We start from the raw sequence: 22,173 nt of genomic DNA on the forward strand, positions 1-22,173 counted from the left end.
AGATTAGTTTTCATCACCTTCCTGTCCAGTGAAACCACGTCTCTCCAGGTGTGTTGATTTAGAATGTGTGCAAACTGAAAGGATGAAGTGTTCCTTTAGGTTCTCCTGAAGCTCAATAACCGAACTGTTTCTCTGAGCTCTTTAGAGATACGTGGTTTTGTAGAATATGATGCAATATTGTAGAATAAACTTTGAAACAGTATATAAATGCAGAAAGAACATCTACAGCAGTAAAGTGCAACACACACATTAATGCAGCAGTGTGTTGCAGTGTGGTATTTGTACTTTTACTAAAGTAAAGGATCTCAATCCTTCTTCCACCACTGCTTCTAGTATTTAGAGTGTTTCTACACATCATCATCATCGTGTCCAGAGCAGCAGCAGCTCCTCGAACACCTCCGGCCTCCACTTCCAGTCAAAGAAACATCTCTCTGTTACAATCTGCTGTCCAGCAAAAAATCCACTTCATTACCATAACAATTTTAACTGCGAGGGTGGAAACAAAGTGAGGTGGGAACAATTGTATTGTTTGCCCCCCTACTCTCTCTCTCTCTCTCTCTCTCTCTCTCTCTCTCTCTCTTTTTGTCATTGGCAGCCCACTCAGACCCCGGGTGATGATGACCCTTTCCGGGGGCGAGCCAGAAATCCAGAGCGGGTAACTTTGTGAACCGAGCGACAAACGTCGGTCTTCATTCATCTCAAGAAGCGTCTCCGATCCCTCTCCGTCGTCCCCCTCTACGTTGTCTTTCTCTTTCTCCACCCATCCCTCCATCTCTCTGGAGAGCGAGGAGGAGGCCCGCCGGACAAGGAGGACAAGGAGGATTTCTCTTCACTGCAGGTTTTAAAGTGAGTTTGCTCTTTTGTCACATAAGCTGGGAGATAGTGGAGGGATACCAACTAGTTTAACTCGGACCTTCTTGATGATAATTAGCTTCATTGAAACATCACTTCTTTTCAGGATTTGAATTCTGTTCATATTGGCCGTTCTGTGTCTCCTGATGCTCTACTTTACCATCTGATTATTCATTTTTTGTGTTTACATCATTTCGTATGAGAGGATTTATGTGTTTGTGTGTGATGAAGATAAACACGTCTAAATAACAGCTCAAACACCTGGAAAACAGAAAAGTCAAATACAATCAACGATCACAATTTTCGGTCTTTAGCTTTCTACAAGATAAACACGGAAGTAGCTTTTTCAAAAGGGAAATATTTAGTGGTAGTCAATGGTATTTGTAAAAGGCTTTCTTCTCTGGTCGTAAGCTTTATTAAATATGCTGATTCTGTGTAGCTATGGTGTGTTTTCTGAGGGAAGTAGATTGAGGCTTGATACCAGGAGTCAACAAAAGGCCTAAACTTCAAGATTAGATGCCACTTTAAATTGCAAATTGTGGACATTTCATTTACTGGGGAGCCAAAACGATCAGTCGATTCATCGATTGAGTTGGTCCCCAGGAAATTCTGCCATTGTTTTAGTGGTTGAATCATTTCGGTCAATTTTCCGAACAAGCATCCTCCAGTTCCAGCTTCTTAAATGTGAGGATTAGTTTTTTATGTAGTAAATCTTTGGCTCAGGCTCTGGGTGTGGATTTTATCTCTAATAGACAAAACATTTATTGATTCATCGAGAAAATAATCACGAACACATACAATGAAAATGATGGTTAGTTTGATCCCTAAGTTGACTGTGGGTTGAACAGCTTGGAGATGGATTTTGTGTGGATTAGTAAATATAGTTCAAATGAAATGCATTTGAATTGAAATCTTCTGGTTGAATCTTATATCTGAGATTATTGTGAGAGCAGCAATGTCAAACATTTTGCTGGTAAAAGCAACTTTGATTTGAAATTTGAAAAGTAAATGTAGTTAATTGCAGTTCTGCAACACTTCTGTATTTGCTGTCTGATTATTGTTCCTGCTTTCACGTTTATATTTTGCCAACATTTCCTTTGTTTTCATGCCTTTTTTGATGAATAAGCGCATAATTCTCTATATGTTAGTTAGTATAGTGCAAAACATACTGTGGTGATGCTGCACTAGTTTTGTTAAATGATTTGCTTCTGCAACCCAACGATGAATATAGTCACAGTGTTTAAATTCTATTTTGTATGGACGAGGCCCAACGAGTCAGTTTTAAATGCTCTGGCTCAACACAGCAGGAATTATTTCGTCTGTTGTTTCTTTGGCTTCATGAACAGCTAAATTGATTTGAAACCTTCAGAAAGCTAATTATGCTCGTTTGATATCAGTCGACGAGCTCTGAGAGCAACTGAAGACATATTCTGGGTCCCAGAGACGGTGTCCGAGCCATTCACCGCAGCCCCGCGCTCATTGACGTGCGTGTCTATTATCCGACACTCAGCAGTCAATACATTTCCCATGAATATGCAATGCTGCTATTGACGGCTTGGTTAGAGGGTTCAATCGCCAAAACCTCTACAACCCTGAATCATGTGCAGGTTGATCAAGTATTTCACCCCAGTATCAGAAATGTGAGCGACACCTACGAGTTCAAAACATCAGAGTGATTTATGGTGCTTTGTGTGTTATCCAAACGGACAAACCGGCCCGAGAGTTTCCCCTCTCCAAACCAAACAACACCTACGGGTTGAACGCAACGTAGTGTTATATAAGATTATCAGGTACTTTCAGGCCTCGGTGGATCATTTAACAAATATTTACTCGTAGTTTTGCATCATCTGACGATTGATTTTAAATCCAACTTGTGCTGCAGGATGAAGGAGCAGTTTGTCCTTCAAAAGTCCACTCAAAGAGTCAAAAAAGAGTCATCCACCATTTAACAAACTAAACGCCTTTATCGTGATACCAACGGTATAGCAGAACATTCAGATGACTGTTTGTGTAAACTCTGAGCGTCTTCTGTTGACAAAAAGGTCAACGTGACGGGGTCATGTTTTAGAGAACAGGGATTTATTTTCCAGAGAAGTATTTAATGTACTTTGTGCATCCAAACCATAGATAACTATTCGCTCGTCTATAAAAATACAAAATAAAAGTCTATAAAAGCGGAAATAAGGATGAAACTATATTGATCCATTTGGAGGAACTGGGTTGCTGCATGCAGCAAAGAAGAAATTATGAAATTAATATTTGTAAGATCAGGTTTGAAACGTCTAGAACTCACATTTCTGGCCCTTTTAAAATAATAAATGAACAAACGGACAGTTTAAAATAAAGGCAACAAAAATGTAGTCAAAGACCGAAGGAAAGGATTTGATGACTCTAAGTGGGCTTGATGTTACAAAGATGCTTTTATTGAGTCTCAAGACGTGCATTACAACGTGGAATACTGCGCGAAGCAGCTAGCAGCAGTTAGCATTAGACAAATTGTGAAAACTTCCAGGACTGTGTCAAAGTTGAGGGACAAATCATCACATTTCCTCATTAGGAAGGAAGAGAAAAGTAACCTATTGTTTTGTTACTGCTCCGGTATCTTTGATGCTACAAAAGTCAAAAGTCAGGTGTCAATACGAGGTCTCCAGGGTCACACATTTCTTTGGAGCAGCAGATGACGGCATGAAACCTTCGACTTGGAGAAAGAAAGCCACAGAAAGAGGCAGTTCGGTTGTTTTTTGTTGTTTTTCGGTTGTAAAAATGGAAAAGGGGGGGGCGGCAGGCGGCAAGCAGGCCGGCCGGCCCGACCCAAGCGTCGTTTGAGGACGAAGACAAAGATCCATATTAACAAAAACTGCAGATGACAGATGATTAATCGGCGTGGTGGGGCCTGCCGAGCCGCCGGACCCCCGGCTGACACCCCGAGCCACCAAACACAAAACCAACAACCCCCCAGAGCCTCGGCGGCCCGGAGGAGCGTGGGCGAAGGGTGGAAGCAGGGCACCGTCCCAATGGAGCAGTGTGTGTGTGTGTATGTGTGTGTGTGTGTGTGTGTGTGTGTTGTGTGTGTGTGTGTGTGTGTGTGTGTGTGTGGAGAGAGGAAAAAGAAAGATTGTGTGTGTGTGGGTGGGTTTGTGTGTGTTTGTTCATCAGATTTTGACAGAGAAAGTGTGTGTGTGTTGGTGTGTATATTTGTTACAGGACAAATGAAAGCATGTATGTGTGTGTGAGAGAGAGAGAGTTACATTGAGAGCAGTTGAAACTGGGTATTTGTGTGTGTGCGTGTGCATGTGGGAGTGTTTGTGCCTGTGAGAAAGTGTGTGTTTTCTAAGTGTGTGTATTTGGTTTCTGAGCCTGTTCATTGCAGTGTGTGTTTGTGTGTGTGTGTGTGCGCGTGGAGTGGCCAAACCCCCATCTGCCACAGGGTGGGCGGCTCGCCACACAACGACAATACACACCAACATTTTTGTAACTGTGGGCGTTCAAAAGGCTGGAGGAGCTGCGGTCCTCCTGCTCGCTGTGTTCGTCTCCGCAGCTCAGTGATGCAGCAGAAGGCTTCAGCTTCATCAGCTCTTTAATCAGCTATTCAACAAATCAAACAGATTTAAATATGTTCTGTTTACACTGCAAACGTCTAAAAGCATTCCGTCTTTCACATCCTTCTCCCGTCCAAAGGAAAGCTTGTGAAGTTTATCCTCTGAGGATTTGTCTGATCTGATTTCATGAGCTCCACAAAGCTCATGTTTCCAGGTGTGGGAGAGTACTGCATATGTTAATAGTACTATAAAGCCTTTAGTGTGAAGTCCCCGAATGTCCTCAAGTGATGTCACTTGAGTCAGCATCAGCTGGGTCTGAAGTGTGAAAAGTAAAAAAATGTGGAGGAGTGGAGTAAGAAAGAAGTGAGCTAACCAGAACTCTGTAGCCCGATGCTCACTTCTGCTGCACGCTAGAGGCTCCAGGCCACATTAGCTTAACCAGTGCTACATTCTTAATTTAACCTAGTTGTTGATGTTAGAAATCAGCGCAATGTACCTTTAACTAAAATAATGCATTACTCAAAACATAGATGTGAATGAGATACCTGTGATACCTGAGATACCTGTGATCACGTAAAGATAAACAATATTGGTACTTTCTTTTTTTAAGGTTCCTGTCTTTTCAAAGATTGTGATGTTAAAATGTGATTTTGTAGGAAATACTTGTGTATGAAGTGGATTTGATGTCTGTTGCAGCTGCAGCTTTCTTTTAACACATATGTCTACTGCACATATGTGCCTAACATCATTAAAACTAGACTAAACCACTAAACATGGGGACACCACCAAGAGGAACCAGCTTCTTGTTCTTGTCACTAATCACCCCATCTATCTCGGCAGGCCAACAATAGCAAGACTCAGTCAGAGCAGAAATCTGTTCCTGACAAGGCAAGAGAGAAAACAAATGGGTCTGTGCTGTCAGTGTGTGGGCTCAGCTGGCACAAAGACAAAACAAAGCAACACAGTTTTACCCGGATACCAGCCATATAAGCAGACCCAGATCCTCTCACCTCACCGGAGAATCCTTTTATGGAGAGAGTGACCGGAATTCCGAATGATGGAGGTTTTTTTTCTCCTCCTTTACGTGTCTGAGGGCAGCACGGAGCACGTGATGATTACTGTGATAGAATAAAAAAAAAGAAAATTCACCCCCCCCCCCCCCCTTTTTTTATTTAGTTAAACTTCCACATGTATTTTTTATTGTTTCCACGTTTTGTCACGGCGAGCTCCACCAATCCTATTTCTGGAGTTCCCTCTTCTTCTTTCTTTTTTTTCAAACCCAAGTCCATACTTGGTGAATGACGTGCCGGGACACCCAGCGATTCCCTTTATAACCTTACTGCAGCATTCAGGAGCTGTTTACAAGAGATGACGGGCTGAACAGACCAAATGTTTGAGAGAAAAATGGACCAAAATATTTCCTGGAATTAGTCTAAACCGCCTGATCTCCAGGATGACTGCTAAAATAGCGAATGAAGTTTTTGTATCTCTCAGCAGTCTTGTAGATAGTATTCCTAGAGATGTGTACTCAGCGGAGGGGTCGATTGTTTTTAAAGAGGAGGCTGTAGGGGAAGAAGAACATGAAGAGAATGAAAGCGGTAAGATGTTGTGTCATTTGTCCTGAGGTGTGGATGGAGGTCTGGGTGAAAGTACAACATTCTAATTTGAATTGCTCCAAAATGTTTAAACAAATGATGGTGAAGTGTTGGGTGTAAGAAGACACCCGTGTCATGAGATGATATGCTCGTTTTGTTGCATTCTAACCGAGTGTACTTTTCTACATATTTTAGATACCCTTCTGTTCGAGGGGAAGAGCGCACCTGAGCTGCCTTGCTACGGGGACTTGGCGCAGTACGTGGCAACTTTACGCACGCACCCAGTGGCGTTTACTGGCAAGTTCTCGGTGGACTCCAGAGGCGCAGGAGAAGCGTGGACACCGAGGCAGGTCATCAACGTGATCAGCGCTGACATCGCCTCCCCGGTGTCTGCGTCGTGTTCAAGATCGCCAGATCTTGACGCGGGGGACTGTACCATGGCGCACGGCCATCCGGACATCAGCATGTACGTGCCCCCCCATCATCATCCTCATCCTCACCCTCATCCTCACCCTCACCCTCACCCTCACCCTCACCCGGCCCCTTCCTACTCCTGCAGCGGGGACATGTACCAGGACCAGTCGGCGGGGGGGTACCTGTCGACGTCCACCTGCTCTGTGTCCTACCACCCGCCTCCGACCTACAACCCTGCGCCTAAATCGACCGTAGACGGCGCCGCACTGCTGTCTATCATGCCCGAGTACGGAGGCTTCTACCAGCAGAGCTGTCAAAGAGATATCCAGGCGGCTTTCCCAGAGAGGAAATCCCTCCCGTACCCGCTAGACACCCTCAGGGTGCCTCCGCCTCTAACTCCTCTCAACACCATCAGGAACTTTACGCTCGGTGCGCCCTCACCTGCGGCCGAAGGTCCCATGGCCGCCGCCTTCCCCAGCCACCAAAGCCTCCCTCTTAGGCCGATCCTGAGACCCAGGAAGTACCCGAACCGGCCGAGCAAGACGCCGGTCCACCAGAGGCCGTACCCGTGCCCGGCTGAGAACTGCGATCGCAGGTTCTCCCGGTCGGACGAGCTGAGCCGACACCTGCGCATCCACACGGGCCACAAACCATTCCAATGCCGCATCTGCATGAGGAACTTCAGCCGCAGCGACCACCTCACCACCCACATCCGCACGCACACCGGGGAGAAACCCTTCTCCTGTGACCAGTGCGGGAGGAAGTTCGCCCGGAGTGACGAGAGGAGGAGGCACATGAAGATTCACCTCCGGCAGAAGGAGAAGAAATCCTCAGCGTCCTAATCCTCATCGCGCACGGCCCGATGCTGCTGAATGGGAACTTTCTGAATCTGAACATGACCAGTGGATCGGCTCCGGCCACAGTCTGTCAGCCAAAAGAGTACCTTGTAGTTTATTTAGTCAAGAGGTGGAAGAAATCTCTTTGGAAGCACATCAGGGAGAATCAGGGACCAGAGTTTGGCCATGCCGTCGTTATTTATCACATTAACTAAAACATAATTCCTCAATCATCAGTCAGTGGTTCAGATTATTAACAGAGACAGTCATACACACAAACAAAGATGGACATTGTGGTGTTAAATTGTAAATGGACTTTGGTTTACACTTTAAACGATAACAGTTGGTGTGCTTCTTTAAAACACAGTGTGACCAGCTGCTACAGCTCATTTTAGTGCTCTGTGGCAAAGCATGTCGACTGTCTACATGCTTCATATTCTCAGGGATTCAATTACAATCCAGGCTGCAAACATGAGACCAAAATGCTGCAGGTCAGCTGACCGATGCAGGAGTTTAACCAGCTGTGGTTTGGTTTCAACTGCAGTCTAATGCACACAATCTGGTAATCTTAGAACAAATACAATAAGTCACTGTGGTATCAGAGGGGGTGTTTGGGCCCTCATTTAAACTGTGTACAACAGTTTTTCAACAACCTACTCCCAAAATCATCTACATGAAGAATTTCTCTTCTCAGCATTTTGGTTTCAGCGTGAGGCAAAATGTAATTCAGTCTTCATCCCATCTCCACTAATTTAATTGCAAGCTGGAAATCCTCACATGTTCTTCTGCACTGTTAAGTAGTAGCGACGTCATCAATGTTCAATATTTATCATATTAAAGTTAAAAGATGTGTTGCAGGGTTTATGAGACAGATACACGCAATACGTTTTGTAATGTGATACTAAATTGGCTATGATGCTTATTTATCTAAATGGACTAATCTATGTCACCATGGATGCAAAATGTTGATGTTAACACAAAAAACAGATGCCAAACATAAATTACATTCTCTATTTTAGTGTCCCTGGTGCACAATATTTAAAGGTTCTCTATACGACATTCAGAGCATTATTTAAGCAGCAAACGATTAGCTATGTAAATACAGAGTGGAGTAATGTCTACCTGAGCAGAGAAGGAAGTCTCTCTGTGTGTGTGTTGTAATCGGAGCTTCTCTGTGATTTGTTTACATATTCTTTAGTGCATGTTTGTGCATGTGAGCCTGCCCCGCTGGTTAGCTCACGGCCGTAGCTCCGCGTGGCGCTCAAACGGTGGTTGCAGCTGAATGCAGGAGCTCCTCCAGGTTGATGCGTTACCCCTCACATCAACATGGTCAGCTCCATCAGCGCTGTCGCTGTTGTTTGCGCTGTTAGCTGCGAACCGCCGCCATGTTGAGAGCCGTGTGGAGGCAACAGAAATGCTCTGAATTTCAAATTTAGCACCTTTGAAAATATATATATGCTTGTCGGGAGTAAGGAGATGAGGGAGCGAGTTAATTTGAAGTGATGTCGTGAGAACACCCAAGAGATATTGTGACATCACAAATCAGGGCGGAGGCGAAAGTGGGAACTCAGTGAAATTGTCGTTGGCTAGATGCAGCAAAATGAAGCTTTTTTAAAACCTGTATTTTGTATCATATAAGAAATGTTGAAAGAGTGACATGCATTAACATTAGTTTATGGCACATGTTGGGATTTTATGAGATTGTAGCCTGATAATCTGTTTCTTTATGGTTAGATTTTGTATTTCCAGGTGTATGCACTTGATACTTGTAAAAATTCAACCCGCGTTTCTACCTGATGAATGATGTGAGATGGAGAGAGAGAGAGAGAGAGAGAGAGAGAGAGAGAGAGAGAGAGAGAGAGAGAGAGAGAGAGAGAGAGAGAGACTCACTGGAAAAATAAAAGTTGTCTTTGTGTTTTATCATTTTTATGCAAACAAGTGGAGCACTAAAGCTTTTGTTCTGCTGGGCTGACGCTTCTTGTCGATGCAAATAAACGTTGACTTGTCAAGTTGTCGTGGCTGCCTGCGATTCCTCCTCTTTATTTCGGCACAAACGTATATTTAGAGGCTCTTCTGGAGCTTTTGGTCACATCCCCTTCCACGGGCAGACGGTGTTCGCCCACTTGTCAGGGAATTGTAAATGTTCAAATTCATCTACAATTCCTTTTAATTTCTCATACATGTTTGAAACTCTCTCTGCTGCACACCAGCTACTAAATGGATCATGAGGTTGAGCTTTTCTTGTCAGCAGCAACCTTTGAAACTATAAGCTACTTGAACACGCACATTCAAATTCTATTTTAGGTATGTGTATAAAATACTCTGCAACGTATATGAACAGTATGCAGAGAAGTTTACATATCTTTGCAAAAGTGTTAGGAAAACACCAAAACTCTTTAAAACAAAACTGTAGGATGAAGTTAAAAGACAATTTGAAAGACATTTTTTTCCATTTAAGACTCTTTAAAATCATAACAAAGACACAAATACTTTCCCTTCAGTCACACAGAGCTTCATCAACCTGCTAAAGGAGCGCTCGGTGCCTTTTATTAAAAATATAGGTCACCAACTTGATTCAGTTGATTTTGTTTCAGAGCAACGCCACGAGTTTCATCAAATCATGTCAAATAAAATAAAATGTATCGAAAGTCATCATGCTGCTTTTTCTTCACACTTCATCACATCCTGAAGCAAATGACACAGACGTGTTTTTGGCAAAATAAACAGCACATTTTATACGAAAACCTTCATTACAGGCAAAACACATCGATACAGTTGCCGATCATTTAACCCACAATCAAGATTCTGGACTCGGCTCAGTTGATGAAACATCAGCTGAGAAGACGTGTCGCCCATACAGCCTTTATTCCCACAGCGATACAACATTTAGCACACGAGTCTTATTCACTGCTCGCAAAAATCAACATCTTGCAGCAACTCCCGACAGGTTTTCTTAAAGTTATCCCAAATGCATGACAACACATTTCAAACGGTCCCATTCTTCAAAACGTTGCAGAGATTTTAGTTTATCTATAAGTGCTTTACTGTCTTGCAACCACTAGTTTCAGGAAAAGCATCATTTTTCAGTAGTGCAAACTTGAATGAAACCTCTTTCTTGAACCACATCGTTACTTTAAGCTTCACTGCCGAGCTGGAAATGAGCTCATGTTCATTCTATAAACATGATTATGAACCCAAACCCTCGCATTCCTGATTCATTCCAACATAAATTGTGAAATAGTGAAAACCTCTCTTTTTCAGATGTGGTAACACACAGTTCACACTTTGTGCTGAGAAGCTTTTTAGTTCACTTTAAAACAGTCTCCTGAAGATCAGTCAGCTATATGCAAATCACAAACAGTCCTGAGGATCAAACACAATGCAAAAATAAACCGGCGGATATATTTGAGTCTTCGAAAAGAGACCTGAAGATTGAGTTGTTAATGCGACTGGAACAAACGCCACAAAGCAGGAAGACGATTAGAAACACACGGACACAAGTCCCTCTTTGGTCTCGGGCAACTTCCACAGAGGCAACTCAGCTCAGCTCAGGGTGGGACACACTTATTACTAATGCTGAATTCAAGACGCAGTCAGAAGTCTGGAATTCCAAACAAGTAGATTATAACTCAAGATTATGTTTCGGTGCTGGAAGCGTGGGGAGAAAAATGCATGCATGCCTCATGCAACAGACGGCAACTGTTAGTATGACTGCACGTTATTAATAAACACCATTATCTTTCTGACAGAAGCAAGTACTTCATGCAATACTGAGAGTTGAAATGTTGTGTATTTAAAAGGTTATACAAAAAAGGATTGCTGTGTGATGCGCAAAGTGATCAGAAGTCGTCTCCAAATTTCCATTTTAGAGTCGAAACCTGAAGCACAAACGTCGACCAAACATGCAAGCAGCAGACTTCCTGACTCCTCTTGAACGCAGCATTAGAGCCCTGCACATCATCAATTTGTCATTTCTTGGCGTTTCTCCTGCAAACGTACCTCTCAGAGGCCTCCACTGTTGGTGCTTTTTTTTTTTTTTAACCCTCCAGCTGATTGGCGATATGCTTCACACAATGATACCACCTTTAATTAAACTAAATCCAGCAGATAAAGCCAGAGTGTGATGGAACTCTTTAGGAGATAAAAGGAGGTGACAACATGTGACCTCAACACCTCGCAAGTCCTCTCCTTCCCTTGTTACAGCTCATCAACACCTGCAGACTCAAACATCTTCTCCCATTTGATCTGAGATGTTTTAGAGACTACAGTGCCAAACGTGGATAACATCAGAGAATTAGGGACTAGAAACAAATGCATCACAAAATAAATTGATTGCGTTCCCTTTCTGGGAGGGGTCAAAAGAAATATCTGAAAATTATAATAGTAGTAAGATTACTCAACTCCTGTAGCTGCTTCTCCGCTCATAATATCCTTAAAAACAGACACAGAGAGGGGTCACAGTACGAACTTGATTCATTATATTTCACCTTTGGAAAACAAGAGTTACAGGTGTTCGCCATTGCAGGGCAGCACTGTTTACAATAAGGTGACCTAGTGTTGTGCTGTGGTTTCTCTACAGGAACTGTTCACAATAGTCTTCACGTGGATTCGTGGTTTGAAGTGACCCTTCACTGAGCGCTGTTTGTCCAACCAAAGTCCAAAAGTCCCCGGCCTCGTGCCACTACAGGGTGCATAAACCAGACCAGCCCGAGAAAAAGGAAAGATTGTGCGGCTGCAGGTCAGTCCGATGGATCAGAGGCAGACCTCCGGGCCCGGGTACGGCTCCCCTCCGCACCAGAAGTCCGGGGGCTGTGAGATCTCCATGAGCCAGACCTCCTTGTCCTTCTGCTCTGTGAGTTTAACCTCCGCTTCTGTCAGGACCTTGTAGTAGTGACAGTCTCTGCCGTCGTCCGGATCGTACGGCGGGGCCAGTATGTCCATGAACGCCGTCGGACCGTCCACCGCGTCGATCCGGTGGAGGTTGTCCCGGTCGGGTGAGAGGACACACGGGCCGCTCTCCTCCGTGTACTCGTCGATGGAGCAAAGCACGGAGCGCCGCAGAGCGCCTACCTCTGCTGCCTGCGCGCTGCCGCCGGCCGGTCGCTCCAGTCGGTCGAAGCAGCTGATCCTGACCTTGCCGTACATGACTTTGAGCATGCCGTGCATGCCCGGGTGGTCGTGCAGCGGGATGGAGGCGCCGCTTTTCAGCAGAAACACCCCCATGCTGAACTGGTCCGTCTCGCAGATGTGCATGTAGGTGACCGGAGGGGACACGCCGCCGGGCGAGCTGCTGCTGCTGCCGTCGCCTCCTCCTCTCCGCGGGGCCAGCTTCAGGTCCATCGCTCGCACTTCCGTCATCAGACTTCTCAGTTTGCTCTGGTTCTCCAGGAAAGACTTAGCGGCCTCCTCGCCGACCCGGGGCGGGCTCCTGAAGGTGACGAGAGCCTGCCGAGCTATTCTCTGAACGATGGAGGTCATGTTGCTGTCACCTGGCATCATACCGGAGCGAGGAACGGCCGCAGTCCGGTCTCCACTTTAGCGGTAGCCCTGTAGCTAACGACAAAGATCGTCTATTAATAAGATGACTCACCCCGCAGACAGTCTTTCCTCGTATGAAAAATGACAATATCTACCAGAGCGGGTACACAAGTTTAGATGTACAATTTAGATGACAATATTCATTGTCAAATTAACTAAATTATATTGAGCAATTGAATATAATGTTAAATGAAGCTTCCGTTAATATGATATCCTGTACCTGTTAAAAATAAATAAACACACGTAATGCTGTTTGTTTGTTTCACAAAAACAACTTTTTTAAATGTAATAGATGGACAAATTAATATAACTGTCACTATATCAATTAGGAACACACCCTATGGGTAATATATTCGTAATTAAATTCGTAGAAGCTACAATCTATCAGAGGCTTCACGCTTTTATGACGTTGTGCGAGTCCTAAATTATGACAGAGTGAGACCTCATCTTTTTGTCCTACTCTTTGGTTCATTGCCTGCTGTCTGCTTTCTTCTCTTTCGTGTGGTGCTTTCTTCGTGTTTCTTTCATTTCTGGACATGTGAGGAAAAACAACACAACAAAATATATGGTGGTATGAAGCTGTGGGCGTGATTTTCATACAGGGATTTGACTCAAAGTGGTCAGTCATATCGACTTCAAGGCCATTTTTGACCAACTGTCACACACGTCCGCACCAGACACATTTCCGTGGAAGGCAAAGGCACGACCACTTCTGATTGGCTTACGCTGTTTAACCCAACGACTAACCAATCAGAGGCAGAGTAAGGTGGGTCATAGATACCAACGGTAAAACATACAAATGATGTGTCCGGATGCTGGTTAAACCCAGTGTGAAGACTATCTTTGATTGCTGCTTGAATCAGATCTGAACCAATGATTCTTTAAATCATTCTTTAAATATATATTTAAATAATACAAATTAATGGCCGTCTCATTGTGGGACTTTATCAGTTGGCCATCACTACTGTTGTCAATAATGTTTCATTCAAATATTGAAAATATAGTTGTTATTTTTGTCACATTGCTTCATATAACCAAGGATGGGCTACATATTAAAAGTGATGTAATAACCAAGAAACAGTTGAAATATTTAGCTAGCCTAAATATTTACAACTGTCAAAATAGTTAGCTAAAAGGAATGGATGGACAGTTGAAATAGTTAGCTTAAGTAGGTTAAACTGATAAAATAATTAGCTAAAAGGAATGGATGGACAGTTGAAATAGGTAGCTAAAGTGAATGGATAGATAAAATAGAAGCTAAAGTGATGGATAAACTGCTGAAATAGTTAGCTTAAAGTAGGTTAAACTGTTGAAATAGTTAGCTTAAAGTAGGTTAAACTGTTGAAATAGTTACCTAAAGTGAATGGATAGATTAAATAGAAGCTAAAGTGATGGATAAACTGTTGAAATAGTTAGCTTAAAGTAGGTTAAACTGTTGAAATAGCTAGCTAAGCTGAATGGATAAACAGTTGAAATAGTAAGCTAAATGTAGACTAATGGTTAAACTACTGAAATAGTTAGTTAAAGTAAACAAAAAAATAAACTTTGCAATTCTGAACACTTAAGGCTCAACAACTAGACTCCAGACTCCTGAATTCTCAGCACAGTTTCATTGTTTTCACTCAAATTGAAATTCTAAATCAACCAGGACTGAAATCACAAGGATTGCCACTTTAAATTGATGAACACTTCAATGCATCAACAATTGTAATCCAGCAATATAATATGTAGTATTATGCAATATAACTATATTAAAGAGGTCACAAATGCCTAAAATAACCCCACCCAGATGTGGATGTCATCTTTATCCATCACATTTTGGAGTGAAACTCTCCAGCTGTTTGGGGTCAAAAGGTGCCTGCTTTTCCATCACACTGATTCAACTGAATGATCAGTAAAATAAAACACTAAGATTTTTGCTTTCCTTGAAGGTAAGAACTTCACTTAAGTCCCCACAAGATGAACAATGACTCATGTATGTGAGCGTGACTCACTTGTTGTGGCATCCGTGTTTGGCATTTCATTCTAAAGACGTAGGCAGTTGATTTGGACATCTTTCTACTGGGAAACACCCACCCACACATGCTCATAAAAAGAGAGAGATGGCCGCCTACTTCATCGAAAATCAACCTGAAAAAGAGATTTTGTCGGCCTGTTTCGATTTGTTTGTGTTTATTACTGTGATCAAAGCAGAGAGAAACAGGAAGCAGTGGGAGTGAGAGAACTGATGTGACGTGGACCCTATTAGACCTGGTGTTTTCTCTTCAGATCAAAGTGATCTGATTGTCCGCAGCATATTGGAGGATTCTGCAAAACCTTGGAACAAGTCCAGTGATAATGTTCCTAAAACAATATGATTATGGTTGGAAACGGAAACCCTTGGTTATGGTGAGGGTATTATATGTCGGGGTAGCAATCTGTTTTATTGTTACCTCAAGTTAATAACTCAAAATTCAACAAATTTAATTCATTTAGGAGATTGACTTATTTGAGGGCAAACAACATTAACTTATGGAAACCCATTAAAAGAGATTAGTGATACAGATGGAATAAAAACATGGTTTAAATTGATTGACTATTCATCCCTAAATTCTGCATTGATGAGACGTATTCAGATACTTTGCCCGGAAAGAGCTCTCCTCGTCCTGCCGGAGTTCTGACTGCAGGGTACAGTGAAGCCGGATCTGAGCTGGAGTCTGAGCTGAAGGAGTTTCTCGTGAACCTATGATTTCATCTGATTTTGCGTGGTATCTGACCCGGTGACCAGCATCAAGAATAACAATACAGAAATAGCCAATTTTCTCACTAATGTTGTTGTTTACGTAAGGTCATAAAGAGGCATCAGTATTAAATTCAGACTGTTTCATAACCGGTTAAAAGCTCCTCACATCAACTTTTAAGGTATGTTTTATCAGCAAAATGTAATTAAAGTCACTAAAGTAAGAGCCTTAAACAGTTAATTCAATTAAAATATCTGAGAAGTTTAGTGGGTGAATGTTCTTTAATATTTCATTGACATCTGAAATATTTTACTTTAACAATGTGTTTAATTTCATAAGCATATTAAACGTTTTTAATTTTAAATGCTAGTAAGTAACTCCAGCTGTCAGATGTACTGTGGAGTAAAAAGTACAACGTTTGCCTGTGAAATGTAGTGGAGTAGAAGTATAAAGAAAAGGGAAATAAATACAAGTAAAGTTCAAGTACCTCAAAACTGTACTCAAGTAATGCATTTGAGTAAATGTACCTTCCACCCTGGAAAATAAAGTCAGTGAAGTGGCCCTTTACGTAATCATAGAGTATTAATCACTAAATATGAGGATTATTTACAGGTATAACGCGTTGTAGTGTGACCCTTTTAACACCCACAATAATACAAATATAACTTAAATGAGTTAGTGATCATGAGGACACAGACAGCTCTCTCCGTCCTTTGAGATGTCACCCGCTCCCACACGGCTCACCTCCTCACTTCTCCTTCAGCTCCACAATTTTCAGCCTGATCGGTTTGACACCCACCCACTCACAATGTGACACAGGGGCCTTGTGAGTGTGTGAGTGTGTGAGTGTGTTTGTGTTTGTGTTTGTGCAATCTGCGCGTGATGTTGCATTTCTTCTGAAGCAACATTTTGTTTTTATTAGTGGGAAGTGAAGGCGGGCTGAAAATAGACGCCGTGATTCAGACCTCGGACGTTTTTAGACCTGATGTTGAGCCAAACTGTGGAAGCCCTGTGTAGGACGTCCTCCAAATTAAATAAACAGGATGAATTATTGCACTGCAACAGGCTGTCGGGCCCCACACACACACACACACACACACACACACACACACACACACACACACAGAACCGTGTATATTTATAACACAACAGTAAACAGCAGAAGCTCTGTATGTTGTTGTGTGTAGACCAACAGACTCTTTTGAGGTTTGCTGTCTTGTAAATTGTCCTAATGTCACATTGATGTCAAGTCTGTCATAAAACAAAAGTCAGGTTCCCATAACAACATTAAAAACAGGGTTTGCTTGCTGTCCACAGTCCTCATTCTGGGAAAAGAAAATACATCCAGTAGTTTATCTGAGGTTATAGGAGGCTTCAACAGTCGAGTGGGTAACTTATAAAGTACAATAGACAATGAAGTTTCTAACTAACTAACTAACTAACTAACTGCATATGGGGCCTGAATGTTCTTTTTAGACAAACTTGAAATAATGTGAACGTATCCTTTGAATGAATAAAGTTGTGAATTTGTTGCACCCCGCTGCAGCAGACTGCAAGATATTTTGGGTGTCCAGTTAGGTTGCATGCTCAAGGATCTCCCGTGGTTGCTCATTTGACTCACACTTTCTGAAAACACCTTTTATTGTCTGTTGTTTTATTGCCTGCCATTCACTTCCTGCTCACGATACTCTTAACTGGCCCCCGGGCCGGTATAGGGGCCTCTAGTGATAACACAGCCGAGTGCATCGCCAACCGTAAGCTGCTGCGCCAGAGACACAGCGAGGGAAAAACCACAAACTGTACATATCTATGGGCCGTTTGCCAAATGTGATTGTTTTGGAAGGTGTGTTTTGGCTATCAGCTACCTGCTAACGGTATGTTTTAAAATTAGAAATCAACCTCACGTTTACACGAGTATTGTCAAAAAGACTTGAAGCCTAAATGAACGATTCAAGTTGCAGTTACGCCTGTGAGACGGAGCTGAGACGCGTGCATAGATTAAAATGAGTGTGTATCTGTTGTGTTGAGACGAGCGAGGAAAAACACATCTGACACACTTGCAGAAACAGTAAATCTATCTCCTGAGCGCCACTCAGCACTGAGGACTCTGCTGTCTCCCCCCTGGCCCTGCAGCCTTCAGGCATGAGGTTTGCAGCCTATTTTTTTTTCTGATGCAGGGCAGCTTGTCCCATCCCGTCACAAAGACTAATTTGCGTGTGAAAGCGATCGTGGGAAATTAAGATAGACTGATGGCATGGAAACATATCTCTCCAGCTCTTCCAGTCAAAAAAGAACTTCCTACATCTACGAATCATCAACAATTAGTCACAAAACCTGCTAATGCAGTGCACAATATGTGGCTGCTTTGAAATAAATCAATTTGCACGAAAGAAAATAAGTTTCATAGCCTCGAAAGGATACAGAGGAAATTCCAGCTGCTTGTAATTTCTTATGTGGCATCAAAGACACTTCATATTATCCATCACACTCGCCTCGGAGAGAAGCTGGATTCTCCTGATAACCGGAGCACTGTGCCGATCAGAGGTCTGTGTTTGTAGACGCTACTCTGAGTTTTGCGTGCCATTGTCCCTCAGACACATAAAACTTGAGTAAATTCAAATGTGTTTTGTGACAGAGGCTTTGGTCCGCAGGGTATAGACAGGAAACTGGATCTGGAGGCCAAAGAGTCCCACAGGGGAGCTTCACATGCAGCTACTGACATCAAGTATAACCCTGGGGAGCTACTCTGGAAGTGGACAATGAAGTGTTTACCCCAGAAACAGATTCACAATTGTTAGGCCACTAATTAGACCAGCATGTGTGGCTTTAATGTACAAAAAATGGGTGGAAATCGTGTAACAAATACTGTGAAAAGCACACTAGAAGTCTTAAAAAATGCTATAAGAAGCTCCTACAAACTGATTCCTTCATTGATTTTTGATTAAAATAAGCTTTATGCATAATTTCCTTCCACATACAACAACAACAACTCAGCTTCGTGTCTGATTTCCGTGTCAGCTGTGCGTCTCTGCTTGTTATCTGCGGCCCACATGGCCTGGGATGGTGGCCGGCCTGCAGGGTGACAATCTGTAGATGCTCACGCTGATAGGGCTGCGTGACTCTTTCAGAAAACAGTCTGCTCTGCAGAGATTGTCCGACGTCAGAGCGCGGGGACCGAGAGAGTCGACGTGACGTCAAAGTGTTATCGCGCTTACTCTCTCCATGAAAGATCAACAGCAGCCTGCAGTATTTATTGACTCGCTGTTATGCAGTAAGGAACCGTAACATAACAAGACATTTCAAATTGTGCCGTGGCCTCAAGTTCACCTCGCCGCTACGTTTCCCGACACACATAGGTCTCGTTGAACTAGGCCAAAAAATACATCAATAAAAACATGCATTTGAGAAAATTAAGCATTTGGTGGACAAGTTGACCTGCTTGATTAGAAAGGCTTGCTGGCATGAAAGCAAAATGCGTCATACTTGAGGAAAATACATTTGAATGTTTAACTGCATAGAATAGTTGAATATATTTGAAATAGCTGAGAGGATGAATCCTAATGACTTCAATGGTACCCTGACCTCTCCTCTCAGCAACACCTGCAGGTAACAGTGTTCACTCTTCCTGTGAGGTATCTCATCATCCATCCGCATTGACACAGAGTTTTGAACAGACGTTTATGGTTTCCTGATCTTGAATCTTAACGACTTTGGTGAGTTTTCCTCTCACGCCACCATCAGTTTACTCTGTAAGACAGCTGGAATCTCGCAATGTCACAAGATCATGCGAAAAATCCATCTTCTCAGGCTTTAAGGGATGTGTTTGTGTCCGGTGAGCCAGAGCACGGACCAGTCAGCATCCTGAGAGGAGCTGCTGGCAGCCACTCAGGTGTGTTTGAGACGACACAGAGAGGTTTAGATGCTGCACCAGCATCAGTCATATCAGAGCTGGAGAATATGTATTCATTGAAAGACGAGCAAAGAACGGCAGTGAAGGCTTTTCTCGATTGGAAAGATGTTTTTTCGCTCTTCTGCCGACGGGGGGAGTTTGAACGACAGATGGATCATCCAATCACCTGATGAGAATTTTCTTTACAGCGCCTGCCCTTTGCCAAACATTTTTCCAATGATGGCTTCTCAGATGGTTCTGTGTAACAAACCGACTGGAGCGTCAGGTTGACCATTAGTTTCACAACTGTGAACTATTTCAACAACTATTGGATGGATTGTGATGAAATCTGGCTCTTAATCGAACATGAAATATATGTGTGTGTGTGTGTGTGTGTGTCATATTATTAGCGGATGGTAAACATAGCCAGTAGAGACATTGTTGTCATCATCATTATGTGGGTTTCTGTGTCTGTGTGTACGCTCTCACGCTGTTACACGCCACATGACTACCTTTGACTCACAAAAACAACATTCTTGTGTCACTAGAAAATACACTTTTAAAGTTTCTCTGCTTTGCATTCGCTAAATGGACGACGACACTTCCCATATGACACATTCCTGATTGTTAAACGGGGATAACGGAGCACATTTTCAGACTTCTAGGTGACCGTGTTGTACTCGGTTGTTCACGTGAAAGGTTGCAGAAAAAAAGAGCTGAGAGCAGTTCAAACCCTGGCTCCTTTCTCATCTCAACGAAGAACAATAATGGTGTTTAGTGAGTGTGAATTGACCAGCAACAGCCGGACATCGCCCTCCTCAGAGCCAGTAATCAATGTGATATTGACAAAAGAGATACAGAAAATGATCAGTTATTTAAAGTCACCATGTGTAGCATTAGAATGTATGAGTTCATAAAGGGCATTCTGGGAAATGTTGGACATCAACTACAGTGAAGAAGTTATGTTGAGGACAAGTGCAACCCTGATGCAGTCCACTCAGGGAGGAGAGCAACAGGTCGCTGCCTTCCTTTAGCAGGAGAGTGACATCAAGTGGCCATTTGTGAGTACTGCAACACAGTGTCTGCATCGTCACAGTAAATAGTATTTCAGCATTTCAAGTTTACATTTATAAACAAACAAACAGTAACTGTTCAAAAGTGTGTAATGAGTTGTGGTATTCATGTTTTTCTTCTTTCCTTCAATAATGAATGAAAACAGTGTAATTCAGGTATCAAGAGTATTATCTACATTAAATGATTCAAACTTCCATTCAGCCCCACAGTGTTGCATGACCTACATCATGACGATGTAAAGATTGAAAATTAAAGTGCCTCTATAATTCTAATCCAGTTTTTTTCAACAATATGCAGACTACTAAATCAGATACAACAAAACACAAATAAATTAAACTAAATAGTTTTTTCTTCAGTCATTAGGATCCGTAGTACTAGACATTACAATCCCCGGAGCTTGAAAAAGATCATATAAATAAAGATTGGTTTTATCTTTAGTGATAACTTTGCATTAAAATCCACAACACTTGAATGAAAACACAATACGGTGATACTCTTGGTGTCATTGTTCTTTAATCTTCGATGGTTACCACACAGACTGACGAATTTCAACATAAAAAGTATTCCAGTTCTTCACAGTATTGCATTTTTGCACAGTGTTATACAGACGACAGAGTTTTCCAGTGAAGGCACAAAACTAGAGATCACTTCTGCAAAAGGAAATCCCTACGGACAAACGTGATGAACGAAAGGATATCAAACTTGGCGCGGAAACAGTTTTTACACAACATAAAACTAACTTTAATCTCTACCGACAAGAAAGGTAGTAGTGTCATAATCAAACAAACATTGACTGCATTTATAATACTTGTTCGGTTGATGTTTTCAACCACTTCTCAAGCTTCTCTCTCTCTCTCTCTTTCTCTCTCTCTTTCAGAGCACATTTCCCCCTGAAAACATTTCAAAGCACAGAAGCAGTAACATGTATCTTCCAGACTTTTCCGAACCTGTGCATGAACCCTGCTGATTGTCCGGTTTACAACCCTTCATATGAAATCCAACAGCTCCAAGCGAAGTGCTCTTTGTTGGTTTAGTGCAACTGTCCTTCAAATACTGTACCATTAAAATAGACCTCGCTCTGCTACAAAAGTACACATAGTAGTACATGATAACAGTATAAGTACTTGTTTTTGCTACATATGAAGCATGCTTTCACAGTAACACAATAGCTACATATGTAGTAGTAGTAGTAGTAGTAGTAGTAGTAGTAGTAGTAGTAGTAGACTGCCTCATGCATCTTCCACCTCCTTTTTATTGTCACAACATGAAGCACTGCGCATACTCACACACATCTCCCAAGAGTTATGCTGCTGTTTGCATAAAAACCCCAAAACTCCAGTTTCAGTGATTAAACAACCCAAAATACTAAGAGCAGGTTTTTTTAACTGACAGCAGCAGTAACACTTGAGCTTAGCTCATCAGTGCTAACGGACTCAGAAGTCCGACCACACAGTGGATCTCTGGAATAATCTGTCGGCAACTTGTCTAAATGTCACTCGATCAGGTTTGTATGTGGCAAGAAGCAGTGAGGACAAACCGGACAAATCCCAAGTTTACCCTCAGTGTTCATGATGACGAAGGGTTTTTAAGACCGTTAAACAGTAATATTCAAGATATGGTAATCACGTATTACTGAAACTGTTATACATCAATTTAACTTGGTTTTGATAAACTGGTGGGAAAAAATACAGTACATAAATTGGCAAATTCCAATAA

The 22,173-nt window shown here is 42.5% G+C and overlaps 2 protein-coding genes across 2 annotated transcripts; one reads left to right on the forward strand and one right to left on the reverse strand.

The window, feature by feature from the left end:
• Positions 1–5,844: 5,844 nt before the first annotated feature.
• LOC306702775 (early growth response protein 2b-like) lies at positions 5,845–7,242 on the forward strand (the record flags this gene model as incomplete). Its single annotated transcript, XM_079168454.1, has 2 exons — positions 5,845–5,989; positions 6,182–7,242. The coding sequence occupies 2 exons, from the start codon at positions 5,845–5,847 to the stop codon at positions 7,240–7,242; spliced, it is 1,206 nt and encodes a 401-aa protein (XP_079024580.1).
• A 2,502-nt stretch (positions 7,243–9,744) lies between these two features.
• Positions 9,745–13,007, reverse strand: adob (2-aminoethanethiol (cysteamine) dioxygenase b). The gene has a single exon (XM_079168301.1). The coding sequence runs from the start codon at positions 12,733–12,735 to the stop codon at positions 11,989–11,991; it is 747 nt and encodes a 248-aa protein (XP_079024427.1). The 5' UTR covers positions 12,736–13,007; the 3' UTR covers positions 9,745–11,988.
• Between the last annotated feature and the right edge of the window lie 9,166 nt (positions 13,008–22,173).

Source organism: Pholis gunnellus (genome assembly GCF_910591455.1).
Source record: "Pholis gunnellus genome assembly, chromosome: 11".
NCBI classification, from domain to species: Eukaryota; Metazoa; Chordata; class Actinopteri; order Perciformes; family Pholidae; genus Pholis; species Pholis gunnellus.

Coding starts and splice junctions, on each gene's coding strand:
- adob (XM_079168301.1), bottom strand. CDS start 12,735: ATGATGCCAGGTGACAGCAACATGACCTCCATCGTTCAGAGAATAGCT.